Below are 15,211 nucleotides of genomic sequence, written 5' to 3' on the forward strand. Positions count from 1 at the left end.
ATCGGTACAGATTCTTTCTCTTTTGAATATAATAAAACTAAATACTTTTTGGAGTTATGAAGGATGCAGTACTACTTTATAGGTACTCAAGATGAACAGGATATTGAGTGAAAATGAAAAGTTTTTTTAATTTCGTTAAACCTTTGTCCACATAACATTCACTCTCATCATCTATAATTTTATACAATAAAAAAGTTATTTCACTCTTAATTCTTTGTTTAAATATGAGTTTTTCCAGACAGTTTGTGCTGCAGAGGTTACCCATGCCCCGCGGTTAATCAGAATCAGCAGGTGTACTCTTCTTCCAGCTGTCAACGGCGTCGTAAATGGCCTGTTCGCAAGTTTCATCCACAAGTTTCGTTCGGAGTTCTGCCAGACCTTCCACTATGTACATCTCATCTCTGAGCTCACACAGAACACCGTCGACAACCCCCTGAATTCTTTGCTGATGAGGTGTTAAACCAAACAGTTTCAAGGTTTGTGCCAGAATGAGTTTCAGATCAGGTTTACATAATTTATGCGAGAGTTGTTCAAAACATCCCAGAAAAAAGTACGCAGGTGCCTCATAGAGACATCAATGTTGTGTTTGGGAAGGATGATCGACCTGACATCTGTAACAATCTTTCTTCAGCTGCTTGTCAACCAGATGTTCCAGAATTATGGCAACCACAGCTTTAATGATTTTATGTCCAATCACCCTGATGCAACCGTCTACGGTGTCCGAGACGTTTTCAGAATTTGCCGTGTCAGATGGTCCAGCGTGGGGAGGTGGCGGATTGTACTTTGCGAGGAAGGCGAGGTTATGGTATCCGAATTCTGTACAGAATTTGTTCAGCCAGGCATCTTTGTCCGGCATTGACCACTGGTCTGATGCGTTGTCATCGCATACAAAGTGTGGAGGTGGCGAAGTATTTTCTTGAGTCATGTTGGTGGTGGTGATGTCGCTCAAAGTCTATTTCCACAGAGGTGCCTGACGTGCGTATTTAATGATTATAGATGGTAGGCGGGGCCACGTGAGTCCCTCTCCGGCTGGCCACACACCATTCAGGGTGAAACAGTTTCGCTTTTATGTTGTTGTATCTGTCAAACGCCTCGCACCACTTAAACATTTTTTCTATCTTTCCAAATATCTCCTCTAACGCAGGCACGTCTTTCCACTGAAACAAAAATTTAATCTTATAGTATTTAAGATGGTCCGCTTCAGATATTGGCCATGCGCGTTCAGGTAAATCCAGGAGGCGGTCGCTGCAAAGAATATATATATAATCATCAGCATACTTGTTACTGTGATCCCCGAGCACTATCCACGGTGCTCAGTCTGACCTCGCGGTTGCTCTTGTCAAAATCGTAACTACAAATACGATTGCCGGATAGATGAAACTCACGCTTAACATTGTCCAAAGGTTCGTGGAGGAAATTGGCCAGACACGGACCATGTTTTACCTTCCTCGGGGCCAGCATTAGCTGTTCCATATCTAACTCGACACTCCCCAGCCGGCATTTCAACGTTGATTCAACGTTGAAACAACGTCAGGTACCATGGTTGAATCAACGTTGAAAAACCTTTCGATTTTGCAAATTGGATCAACGTTGAAATCACGACGTTGATTCACCGTTGAAATCGTGACGTTGATGTACGGTTGAAATCACAACGCTGATTCACTGTTGAACTCCCGACGTTGAATCAACGTTGAAAAACCTTTCGATTTTGCCAATTGGATCAACGTTGAAATCACGACGTGGATTCACCGTTGAAATCGCGACGCTGTTTCACCGTCTTACCTGCATTATGGGTGAATTAGGGTCGTGCTGCAGCCCTGGGATGAAAGCTGAATGAGGTGTTGATTTTGAAAAGTTAATCAGCGTTGATAACACAACGTTGTTTCCCCGTCGTACCTTGCACCGTGTGTAAATACACCTAGATCCTAGTTGGTATTTAGATCAACAATGTACAGGCAAGGCTAAAAATCTAATGACTGGCAGCAATGGCTTTACAAACAACTTCAATAAACTACCACATGCTCAAAATTGTCAAACAGCAGTTAAATTTTGGAAACAGATGAAAATAATCCCACACTTTATTATGCAGAGTATGAATGGAGGTAATGCTAAAAACAGGTAGTAGAACAATCCAAATACAATAATATTTAAAGGTTTTTGTGAAATAATTTGGCACATAAATGCATATTTTTTGCAGCACTTACAAGACAAACCCTTGTACCTTTATGACTGAAACCAGTGGATCTTTTATTTTGGTGGAAACCTACAGTTTCTGTCAAAAACATGTTTTAGTAATGTGTCTCATTACAAGAGTTGTGTACATTTGTGCAGTGAAAATGTGTTGAACGGTTCGAGAAGGGAACCTTCCACCAGTTGATTTCTAATGGGAACCCCCCCGGACTGTGTCTTCTTTACCGTGGGGAATGCAGAATGAGATTTCTACCGAAGGGCACTCTAAAATGTTAGAACCAGCACCTTAGTGTATACAGTGTGGTTGTGCTTCGGGTGATCCTTGAAAGAGTCCCAGCGCTAGGTCCTTTCTGACGCCGTCCCCTCCACTCTCTCCCACTTGTGCACTTTCTGTACCGTCCTGTATAAACATTTACATTTAATCATTTAACAGACGATTTTATCCAAAGCGACTTACAAATAAGAACAACAGAAGCAGTCAGGTGTACAAGCGAACAACAACAGTATACAAGTGCCATGACAAGTCTCAGTTAGTCTAGTACAGAACGCATAGCCAGGTTTTTTTTATATATATATATATATATATATATATATATATATATATAAAAAAGACAAGAAAAGAAGGAAAAGTGCTAGCATTAGTTGGTTAAGTTCTGGTGAAAAAGATGAGTCTTAAGATGTTTCTTGAAAATGAGTAAACACTCAGTTCGGATTGAGATTGGGAGGTGATTCCACCAGCTGGGCACAGTCCAGGAAAAGGTCAGGGAGAGTGATTTTGAACCTCTTTGGGATGGCACCACAAGGCGTCGTTCACTTGCAGAGTGCAAACTTCTGGAGGGCACATAAGATTTAACCAGTGAGTTTAGGTATGTTCACAATGTTTGACAATAACTTTGATATTGTGAAATATATTTAAATGAAAACTGAATGCAAAATAAACACACAATATTTTCACTTTACAGTTCAGTAACAGTGAGGTTGGAAACAAAGTGGACAACACTATTCATTAAACACTTATTTAATGTATTCAGATGAAAATGTACAATATTAACAAATTATTCACAAGCAGTGTTTTCAGAGCCCCCAGTTACACTGTTTTAATCAGAACACTAACATTACAGTGTAGTAAAACCAAACAGTGTAGTCAAATCAAATTCAGTGCATTTGTATTAAACTAAGCACAACCAAAACCTATCACAAAAGGTCAAAGCATCTCTAGCAGAAGTGACAGTGCAATGTAGCAGAAGAACAATTTCTTACCAATGTTTAAAGAACAAGCTGGATCCTCGATGACTCTACAAGGGGAAAGAAGAAATGGTTTACTGAAAAGTTCTTAAAAAGCAGGATTTCATATTATACCATTTCTTTAAACCACTGGTTCTCAAACTTTTTATACCAAGTACCACTTCAGAAAATATTTGTTATTAAATATTAAGTTGCACCATAATGACCAACATTACATTTCAGCAGCGTAGTAGGCCAAACTATTCAGCTACAGGTCTACAATGAGGCAGTTTTATTCTAATAAGAATATTAATTGTTGTCAGACACTTTACCATGGTAAATACAGTTTGAACATTAACACTACAACTGTGCTTACATACACAGGTAAATGAAAAAAAAAAGTTTAAATTAAAATGTAATTTTAAATGTAATTATGTAACAAAAGTTACAAAACTGTACTGTACTTTAACTGTAACATACTTAAATGTGTAAAAAAAAAAAAACTTACTCAAAGATTAAGTTAAAATATATTAACATTAATTAGTTTAATTTAGTGATTCACCTGCATAACAACTAGAGGGGGCCTGACACTTTGAGAACCATGGCTTTAAACAATCCTTTTTTTTTTTTTTCATTTTCATTAATTCATTAAAATTATATTATTTAAATACCGACATTTGCACTTATATGTTGCAGAAAACACTTTGAAACTAATATAAGAATACAAACATATATAACACACCTAATGCATGGGATTCATATCAGGAAAATATGGGAAAATCTCTAAAAGACAGACATTAACACAACTCACCAGCAACACATTAGGTGAGCATCTAACTTGATCATCTGTGATAAAGCAATGCAAAAATAGACACACGGGTATTTATTTATCTGCAGGTTACATGTCCTTTAAACTACCCATTTGTAAACTCTGGTAATACTTTACTATTTTCAAAAGATGATAAAGATAAAGTTAGCGATTTTCTTACCTCATTTTGACAGGATGTTTTCAGGACCTCGCAGAACACCTGACCCTTCTTGTGTTCACAGTTTTTGTTCTCCATTGACATGTCACGACTCAAATTCGCTCGAAATAAATAAAAAATGTACAGGCAAATATGAAATAATTCGGGACCGACCGAGCAGTCAGTTATAACGAGCAGCAGCTCACAGTTAGCCGCCTCACTCACAGAAAGACGACAATAACGGTCATATTTTTAAATGTAGAAAAGCGCGAACCGATTCATTGTCCAGTTTCCTGAATGACAGCCAGATTAACCAATCACGATAGAAGTAATAAAATAAAACTACCAATGGGAGTTGTTTCAGTGTGATAAAGCAGCGAAATGTATAGTTTTATTGTTGTTAATGATGATAATATTTAACATTTTAGAATAGGTATCATGACTAAAATATTTTTTAATGCTATTAAAATAATAATTAATTTAAATAATTTAATATAAATAATTTTTGTTAACTTGTTAACCTTTTTCTACCATTTAGCATTAAACATTTTTAACGTTGTTTCATTAAAACAACTGACCTTATTTCAACCATATTTCAACGTTGAAAGTTGGTCATGTGCTGGATGTTTTTCAACCATTCAGCTTTAAACGGTGAATCAACGTTGTTTCAACTTTGAAACCACAACTGACCTTATTTCAACCATATTTCAACATTGAAAGTTGGTCATGTGCTGGATGTTTTTCAACCATTCAGCTTTAAACGTTGAATCAACGTTGTTTCAACGTTGAAACCACAACTGACCTTATTTCAACCATATTTCAACGTTGAAGGTCGGTCATGTGCCGGCTGGGTCTTCTCAGGAGTTTTAGGTAATGATGTCGTAGCCATTGTTACAGATTAGCTGTCCAATTTTTCAATTCACAAAAAACACCTTTCGTATTTTACAACTAGGTACGGATAAATTTGATTCAACAAAATCCTATTTTTAAACACTTGTTAAGCCCAAATTGACGCTGCTATCACACCTACAGCGGGGCAGTCTCAAGCTCTGGAGGCGTGTTTTTTTTTTTCGGAGCATTCCCCCGAGCCTCATTCTAAGTGTGTCTGCGGTGCTGTCAGGATCGCTCAACGGAGATGTCTTAACACTTTGCTGTGAGATATTTTTTTCTTTCGTCTAACTCTGTCACTAACAGTCTCGCTTTTTAAAATGGTGGTTAGTGGTAAAGTACAACATAGATTTGACAAGTTTCTTGTCTGATGGATTTTATTTTAGATCCGCGTAATACCTACCTCTTTTTTCTTTTGTTTTAACTTTTTATAACATCGTGAAAAATGCCAAGTTTTCTGGTTTGTATCGCCGCTTTACATTTGTTTCTTTTTTAGTTTGAGGTAAGGTATAAGTGATAAATGCTTTCTTTTCTAGCTGGTAACAAAACACCTTTTTAAATTGTAATGCTACAAGCTCTCACATCTTTTTCGCGTGTTGCTTAACGAAAACACATCTGATAGTTTTGACTTGTTTAGTTGTTTTAGATAAATAACCAGTAACCTATTTTTTTTTTTATTTGTTACAACATGGGGTTAAGTGAGGTTAACTGAAGTTCGGGAGCAGGGCCACGCCTCAAACAATCACCTGACTTCCAATCCTCCATATATACCGGGCCACGTCACACCACTCTGCTAGTCTCGTTCTCGAGAAGGACAGGTGTACTTGCCTGGTCTGAACGGCACGCTGTTTGATTCATCGTCACTGACGACACTCGACGATCACCTCTCATCATTCTGATCACAGTCTCTTTCAGAGCGTTCGCGTTCGATCATCCACATTCTGGGCCTCGAGCGCCCACTCACACACTCATCTCAGGCGGATCCTGAGCCCAACCTCCTTGCTCTCCGCCAGTGAGATCCGCAGGCCGAATTCGCCATCTTCATTAGCGCGGTGAACGCCGAAACTGAATTCCCGCTCCCGTCGCGGCCGCTCGCTCACGCTTCTCCAGCGCTCTCATTGCACGTCTTCTAGAATCCAGAGCCGAGGACAACTGAACCACGGGTCGCCTTCAACACGCCCTTAAATCCAAGGTATCCAGTTCAATCGTGCAGATGACAAACAGTTATTTCTACTATATTGAGTTCAATTAAACTTCTGTCATAACAAACTTTTAGCCCCCCAGCACTTCCGGCAACTCTACTCTCCGTCACACGTGACGTCACGTGAATTCTCCTCCACAGCATCAAACCACAGCGCCCCCTAGCGGCAGGCAAGACGTAATTCCACCTACTTTCATTCAACCGATCTCTCTTCTCTATGCTCACATTTCGTTCATAACTCCTCTCACAAACATCCTTTCATCCCAACATCCATTCCTATACCCTTCCTTTCAGCTGATTTAAGCAATACGGCTCACAGCCCAAAGACATGCAGACTGGTCAAATTAAACAGTCTAAATTGTTCCCCCCCTTGACTCGTATGTATTAAAGACTTGTGCACGGATTGATTTTATGTATTAACTGATTTTGCCATGTCATATAGCCTCATATGCTGGTATGGCTTAATAAGTAAAGAGAAACTATCAGAAATACGGCTCCATGTTTTCTAATAATTTTCTACGGCTACTTCTAAATTACAGATGCCCATTCACTGTCCCTCACGCCACCCAAAACTAAAGGAGTGACATGTCTTCTGTATTATTTAGTCTTCACTATTGCAGACCAGCCGGTCTCCCTTCAGCCTCCAATTCTATTTAAATCTTCTTTTCATGCTCTACCTCCCAACCTCCCCCCCCCCGCATCTTGCAACACACCCTACTCACTAACATCCTTTCATCCCAACATTTTTTTCCACCCTAACTTCAGCTGTTTACAGGAATATGGCCCTGTGTTTCTAATTATCTAACTAATCTGACAAGCACCGTGTCATAATGTTGTTAGTTCGGCCCAAACAGCATTGTTAAATCTACAGCTATCACCACCGCCACCACCACAGCGGTACTTCAGGTGGATGACCTCACAACTGACAACAGCACCACCTCTACAGTGCCCAGCGGTCGAGCCTGCAGTTAACTACAGCACCACCAGAAGCGCCTCAGGTGAAGTGATCATTTAGCTACAACAGCACCGCCATCAGCGCCTCAGGCGAAACGATCATACAGCTACATCAGCACCGCCATCAGCGCCTCAGGTGGAACGATCATACAGCTACAACAGCTCCGCCACCAGCGCCTCAGGCAAATCGATCATACAGCTACAACAACACCGCCATCAGCGCCTCAGGTGGAACGATCATACAGCTACAACAGCACCTCCACCAGCGCCTCAGGCGAATCGATCATACAGCTACAACAGCACCGCCATTAGCGCCTCAGGTGGAACGATCATACAGCTACAACAGCACCTCCACCAGCGCCTCAGGCAAAACGATCATACAGCTACAACAGCACCTCCACCAGCGCCTCAGACGAAACGATCATACAGCTACATCAGCACCGCCATCAGCGCCTCAGGCGAAATGATCATACAGCTACAACAGCACCGCAATCAGCGCCTCAGGTGGAACGATCATACAGCTACAACAGCACCTCCACCAGCGCCTCAGGCGAATCGATCATACAGCTACAACAGCACCGCCATCAGCGCCTCAGGCGAAACGATCATACAGCTACATCAGCACCGCCATCAGCGCCTCAGGTGGAACGATCATACAGCTACAACAGCTCCGCCACCAGCGCCTCAGGCAAATCGATCATACAGCTACAACAGCACCGCCATCAGCGCCTCAGGCGAAACGGTCATACAGCTACATCAGCACCACCATCAGCGCCTCAGGTGAAATGATCATACAGCTACAACAGCACCGCAATCAGCGCCTCAGGTGGAATGATCATACAGCTACAACAGCACTGCCATCAGCGCCTCAGGTGGAACGATCATACAGCTTCAACAGCACCGCCACCACCGTCTCAGGCGAAACGATCATACAGCTTCAACAGCACCGTCATCAGCGCCTCAGGTGGAACGATCATACAGCTACAACAGCACCGCCACCAGCGCCTCAGGTGAAATGATCAGCTACAACAGCTCCACCAGCAGTGCCTCAGGTGAAACAATCAGCTACAACAGCACCGCCAGCAGTGCCCCAGGAGGAACGATAATTTGGTTACAACTGCACCGCCAGGTGAAATTATCATACAGGAACTACAGCTCTGCCAGCAGTACCTCGGGTGAATATGGGAGCAATTTTGAGTGGATGTGAGAATAGCCACAATATTTTGACCATCATACATTGTTGTTATTGTTTCTTATGTTTCATGATGCAACAAAACTTTTGATTCTGCATTTTGACTTTGACTCTGCAATAGGTATATCTAGGTTGTGATTTATTTCTGTTTTAGTTGTCTTCAGCCATTTTGGTGTGTTAAACTTGATTCAGTTTTGGACTTCCCATTTTTATGTTTAAATGTACATTGTGATAAACAAGGTTCTGTTCCATGGTGTTCAGCAATTTTATGGACAAAAATAATAAAACTATTAAAATATCAAATAAATAAGTATTGTGATACTTGTTGACACAGTGACACTCTTGTCCCATAAATTATCTCTATACCACGATACTAAATTAATATGTTGTCCCACAGCGAATTTTTCTCGCTTCACTGAAACACGCCCGCCCCCCTCCTCCCCCGAGAGAACGTCAGTAGATTATGACGTCACACGGTGTAAACTGTACACCCGCGCGCTCTGAAGTCTGAAGATCACTTCAGTTCAGTGAGATTCCGAGCAGAAGCGAAGACGTTCACCTGAGCAGAGACTCGAAGTCCATCCAGACGGACAGTTGACTAAAATTCAGCAAGTTTGACATCGATACAGTCAACACGCGTTTCTCCTGCGTTAGAGTCAGAGGAGCTCTACTTCAGCAGCTCAGTGTCAGCAGAAGTTCAGCTGATGTTCAGCTGATGTTGAGTGAGTCTCCACAGACAGCTGGAGGAAAAAGCTCTTCAGAACAACAGGCTTCTCCCACAGCAGCCGCTATGGAGAACCGCCCAACAGGTTAGGAATAACGATAGTATAAAATATAAATGAAAACTCTAGTCTTAATATATAGAATAGTAAAAACTGTGGAAAAAACAGACTCTTTTGTACATATAGTTAATCTAATACAGCAGTGTCACACTATGTAATGTTGTATTCATCCATTGTTCTTCTTTCTATGGTTTATGCCTCAGAATTTGACTTGCATTTTCTGGTAACATAGTAATTTCTTTTTACCTTTTTATTTCTTTGTTTCTTCTTTTCTTAGAAAAAAAACCAAAAAGAGGAAGACAAAATGCATCCATGCATTCTTCCGGCGAATTTGGAAGGCTTTAAAGCTTTGCACCCTACACTGCTACGGGGACGATATATTGCCCCCATTTCCATCCGATGATCCAGCAGATCTTCAGCCAGGTTTATCTGGCCTTGAATGGGCGTTATCAATCGATCCATGTCCATCTGGTTTGGAGCTGACAGTTAACACCAATCCGGCTGATCCTGATGGGTCATTGGTCTCAGAACCATCCAGTCTTGAGGTGATATCTGACAGTGATCAGGCTGATCCAGAGCCATCACCTGTCCCAGGTCCATCCAGCCTCGATTTAAAGTTAACACTGGATCCAGGTCTATCCAAACTGGTTTCTGAGACAATGAATATCCCAGGACTATCTAGTCTTGATGTAACACCTGTACCAAGTCTAACCAGTATTGAGATGAAACCGCACATGGATCTAACCGAGCCCAAGCCATCATCTGTCCCAGGTCCATCTGGTTTTGAGGCAGCTGTTGGTAAGTCTACTGTCATTTTTCATCTCCTTTTGGGATTTTCATTTCACCTACTTGTTTGCTCTTTTACACTTATGCCCAATTAATAATATGCTCCTAACTTTATGTATAATACCTTTTATACTATTCAACATGTAGCACGGGGAATTGATGGATATAGTTCTAGTTTAATTCTAGTTTAGGATGTGGTTTTATTAGTGTTCAGTATATTTATCTTGTATTTTACTTTTAGTAAGTGAAATTTAGTGTCAAGATTGCATCAAAAACCACAAGTGCGTCATCCCTTGTAGTTTAAATTGAACTTTATGTATATTCTTTCATTATGAGAAAGTCACAAGATGATTAATCACACAGTACGTGTCCATTTTACAAGTTGTCTCGTCTAACATCTGTATTCACCCAGTGTTCTTCCTTATTCATGATGTCTAGACTCAGTATTTGACTTACAGTTTCTAATTTTTAATTATGTTTCTATTTCTTTCTTCTTCCTTTTTTTTTGTTGTTGTAGGAAAACATTCAACAAAGAGGAAGAAGAAAGGCATCTGTGCATTCTTCCGCCGAACATGGAGGGTTGTTAAGTGTGCTGCTCTCTGTTGCCAAAGGGGCAACGAAGTGGCTCCAGATCCATTTGCCAATGACCCAGTGGCTCAACAGGAAAATTCAGATCTCCAGCCAGATTTATTCAGCATTGAATGGCTGACACTTAATGCTGAGCCAACATATCTGGAGCCATCACCTGTCCCAGGCCCATCCAAACTGAATAATGAGCCAATGCCTGCCCCACATCAGTCAGGTTATGAGCCACCTGTTGGTAAGTCTACTGTCATTATTAGTCTACTGTCTACTTGTATTTTTACTAGTGCTGTCAAATGATTAATTGCAAAAAATCACATAATATAAACATAATATATGTGTGTAGTGTACACTGTGTATATCATGTATACAAACAAATGCATGTATATATTCAAGAAATGTTTATATATGTTGTTTATATATTAAATAAATTTATATAAAATAAGACTATACATGTATATACATGGACATATTTTCAAAATACATACTACATGTGTGTGTATTTATATATACATAATTAATATACACAGTACACCTACATATACAATGTAAAAAAAATAATATTTATGTTCCTGAAATTCATCAGTATTTGCATGTACAGTAGCATGTGAGGATCTAGTACTGCTTTTATAATTAAATTAATAGAGCCTGATGTTTATTTCTAAGGGACAAAATACAAAAACATAGCATGACATGCCACCAATGTCAGAGCTAAAACATCCCATACAAGTTTAGAATTAATTTAATGTGGATCTTTATTTTAAGGTGGAACTGTATTTTTTCTTTGTTCATGATTTCTGACCTCAGTAATGGACGTACAGTTTCTGGTGGAAATTTCTTGTTCTTTTTCTTATTTTAGAAAAACAAAGAAAAATCAGGATGAAGAAAGACATCCGAGCATTCTTTCAGCGAACATGGAGGACTGTTAAGTTTCCCTCCTTGGCCCCAGATTCATGTCGAGTTGAGCCAGTAGCTCACTGGGATCAAGTGGACCTCCAGCCAGGTCTATCTGGTCCCTTGTGGTTGTCAAGGAATGATCCAGGTCCATCTTGTTTCGAGGTGACCGTCACGGCCAACCAAAATCCACCTGATTCTAAGCCAGATCCATTCAGCCTCCAGTCACACTTAACACTTGACCCAGGCCCAGCTGGTCTTGTAGTTGAGTTGACATCTGTCCCAGGACCATCCAGTCAGGAGATAATGCCAGTCTATGGGTCTGACATGGGTCTGGATGTTCCTGAGCTAAAACCCATTCCAGGCTCCAGTCTCGTTCTGACAGCTGCTGTGGATCTGATTGATCCCGAGCCGTCATCTGCCTCTGGTTCATGCAGCTGCAGGCGGACACCTGACACTGATCTGGACAATTCTAAACAAAAACATGTCCCAGTCCTATCTGGTTTTTGGCCAACTGCAGGTGAGTCTAGTGTCACTACTTTCTATAATAATGTTCCATTACTTTTTCATAATTTTAATATTTGTTCCTACTGAACATATAAATTATTTATGCTCCTGACATGTATCTTAATTCCTTGTTTGGTATTCAAAATTAATCCTGTGGTATTCTAGTGGACAGAGTTTGTTTTGAATCACATACTTCCTTGTATATCATCATTTTCCTGGTTCCCTGATTGCCTTTATAGTCTGCTCTTAGCTAATATATGGAATACAGTTTATAAAATCAACATTATCTGAATAACTTCTCTGTCTGCTTTTTGTTAATGTTAATGTAAGATAATCAAAACAAAGTAGTGCTCATCTGTTCTTTCTGCATGTTTTCTTTTTCAGCATCATTTTCCTCCCGTTATGATATGGGAGTGAAGTTGGGACAGGGAGCCTTTGGTTCTGTGTATAAGGGGACTCACAGATTTAGTGGCCAGAAGGTAAACTACTCCTGCTTTATTTATTTTTTAAACATTTTGTGTATTTTAGTTTTGTCTTTGTCTTTTTCCTTTCGTCTCTGTTTTGTACTCATTTTATATTCCATACTTTTTTTTTTTTTTTTTACGAAAAATTAACAGAGATAATTGCAGATTATTTTGATCAAACATGTTTTAAACGATTTTGTCTCTTCGCAGGTTGCTATCAAATGTATACGTAAGAAGCCATGGAACAGCATTATTAATGTGGTAAGTTGGCAAGACAATATATTAATAAGTACTGTATACTTACATTTATTGCACATTTGGGTTCAAAACTCTGTGAACAGATTGAAAAAAAAAAATTCTATACAAATTTAGAAAAACTGTTGACTAGTGTAGTTTGTAATGGAAAATAGTGACAAGAAAAAGCATTTTCAGACTTCTAGACTCTGCTGTATCTCAATGTGAATATTACACACAGAAGAGAAAGGTCAAAATTTGTTTTTCCAGCCTGGATCTACAGAACCTCTGCTGTCAGAAGTGGTTATAAATGTGATGGTGTGCGCACCTCCGAAAAGCCCCTACATTGTACAAATGATCGAGTGGTTTGATCAGCCACATCAGTTCGTCATAGTTATGGAATATCCACATCCATGTCAGACCTTGCTGGAATTTACCATGTGCCATGGATGTTGTCTGGATGAATCTGTGGCACGTGGTTTAATGCGGCAAGCGGTGCTTGCAGCCAAACACTGCATTGAACGGGGCATCTTACACAATGACATCAAGACGGACAACATGCTGGTCAACACAGAGACACTGCAGCTCAAACTTATAGACTTCAGCTGTAGCAAACGTATTAACATGTCTTGCTCTGAAGGTGAGTTGATGTAATGCTATAATATGTCAAAAAATGTACATGATTCAAAGCTTATTATCTCAAAGTAGACTAATTGCTCACAGATGACTTTAGAAACTGAAATGACAGAGCTCTGTTAATCTCTTGCTTCCTATACAGATCATCAACAGGCGGTTGGATCAACAGTCTGGTCTTTGGCTATGTTACTTTTGGAGATAGTAAGCGGAGACCAGCCCATGAGTGTTTTTCTCTCCAAAGCACGTCATCCTTTGATACCAAATTTCTCCAGTGGTGAGACAACAGCACACAACAATAATACAAACATACCTTTTTGGCACAATATCAGAGTGTTCAATTTCCCAGCTACTAAAAATAAAAGGGAAAACTGATAGACAGAATACATTATAATTGATATTTAAAGTACAGTAAGTGTAACACACAGGAGATTGTCCCTGTTTAAAATTGAATACAGTACTAAATACTATGCTTTCCAGAAGCTTTTCATACATGACAACATGCCTGTGCTATGCTGTCATTAAGAGCATACATGACTAACCAGCTTTTTCCTCTTTGAAAACTTGTACAGAGTTTCAAGATCTGATAGAGCAGTGTCTGGTCAGGCCTCAAACCAAGACGTTAGAGCAGATTTTAGAACATCAGTGGTTTAAGCTGGACTGAGGGAAGGGGCCTTTTGCCACAGATGAAATAATCCAGGCATAGCTGAATTCAAATGGTAATTTAGAGGAACTTGACAGAAACTTCCCAATGAAGACCAGTAAAGATTTTACAGTATATTACTGGCCACCAGATCTACGTTAGTTTAGGTACTGACAATGGGCTAGGTGCACAAGATGGTGCCAGTGAGCTTCAGCGACACGAGTGTGTGCGTACTTATTTCCGGTCTTGCGACGCTCGCATTAACTGTAAGGGAAACTTACATACGAAACTTGGCTAGATGTATATAATTAATGATTTTCAAATTTAACAGCCGATAGTGGTATATCAAAAACATGGGGAAACATCCTCCCTATATTTTGCGTACCTCTGTGTGGAAATTCATCAAGATACAACGCGGAGATTGCTTTATTCTTCTGTTGATTATGCGGATTAGCGTTATGTCAGGTCCACAGGGATTTCTCCTTTCAAACACAAACCACTCAAATATGCAATACTTTTCATTTTCGAAGAGCTGGTTTTGTTCTGTTATGTAAGATAAATGTTTCTGACTGTCAAACGATGCACAGAGATTTCTGATAAAGCATGTTTTATTAACTTTATTTGATAACATAATTTATAACTAACTGTACAATTAAACGTAATATAATTATGGTAGGTTTGCCTTAAATAAAAGATCGCTGTTTGCATTCATGTGTGTTTTTATCTGTTTATTTGTTTTGTGAAAGATCTGCAGCATAAATTATTATCTGTCTATGAGCAGCCATGTATATTGTTATTGTTTTGCATTAATTATCAGATTAAACAGATATTAAAATTAGTCACATTTTTTACTGTGTAAAATAATAAAATATGTTGTGAAAATAACGATGAAACAGACTGATGTATGTGTACAATTGAGAAATGGATACTTCTGAAGATAAATCGCAGCCCATGTCTCACGAGGTAAATATTTAATATATTAAAATAATAATAATAATAATAATAATAATAATAATAATAATGCAAAAATTTTCGAGAAATAAGTAATTTGTACATTTACATATTTGGTAAG

At 39.5% G+C, this 15,211-nt stretch overlaps 2 protein-coding genes and 1 long non-coding RNA gene across 4 annotated transcripts in view; 2 read left to right on the forward strand and 1 right to left on the reverse strand.

Annotated features, from left to right (window-relative positions):
* Positions 1-2,102: 2,102 nt before the first annotated feature.
* LOC127974874 (uncharacterized) lies at positions 2,103-4,814 on the reverse strand. 2 transcript variants are annotated; one of them, XR_008157394.1, is made up of 5 exons: positions 4,404-4,814; positions 4,226-4,260; positions 3,451-3,485; positions 2,972-3,021; positions 2,103-2,590 (listed from the first exon to the last, which is right to left on the reverse strand). It is a non-coding gene; the product is annotated as an uncharacterized LOC127974874 (long non-coding RNA). The 2 variants fall into 2 exon arrangements; XR_008157393.1 differs by lacking the exon at positions 2,103-2,590 and having other exon boundaries at positions 2,776-3,021.
* Positions 4,815-5,488: 674 nt separating this feature from the next.
* On the forward strand, positions 5,489-13,944 carry LOC127974859 (uncharacterized). The gene is made up of 9 exons (XM_052578425.1): positions 5,489-5,532; positions 9,012-9,423; positions 9,674-10,194; positions 10,700-11,002; positions 11,624-12,178; positions 12,550-12,644; positions 12,840-12,890; positions 13,134-13,503; positions 13,642-13,944. The coding sequence occupies exons 3-9, from the start codon at positions 10,056-10,058 to the stop codon at positions 13,869-13,871; spliced, it is 1,743 nt and encodes a 580-aa protein (XP_052434385.1). The 5' UTR covers positions 5,489-5,532; positions 9,012-9,423; positions 9,674-10,055; the 3' UTR covers positions 13,872-13,944.
* LOC127974867 (uncharacterized) overlaps positions 7,488-15,211 on the forward strand; it is a 42,603-nt gene continuing 34,879 nt past the window's right edge. The window contains exon 1 of the mRNA XM_052578437.1: positions 7,488-8,202. Coding sequence (XP_052434397.1) covers positions 7,886-8,202 — 317 coding nt within the window. The 5' untranslated portion in view covers positions 7,488-7,885. The remainder of the gene's footprint in view (positions 8,203-15,211) is intronic.

This window comes from Carassius gibelio, chromosome B16, assembly GCF_023724105.1.
Source record: "Carassius gibelio isolate Cgi1373 ecotype wild population from Czech Republic chromosome B16, carGib1.2-hapl.c, whole genome shotgun sequence".
Taxonomy (NCBI): Eukaryota; Metazoa; Chordata; class Actinopteri; order Cypriniformes; family Cyprinidae; genus Carassius; species Carassius gibelio.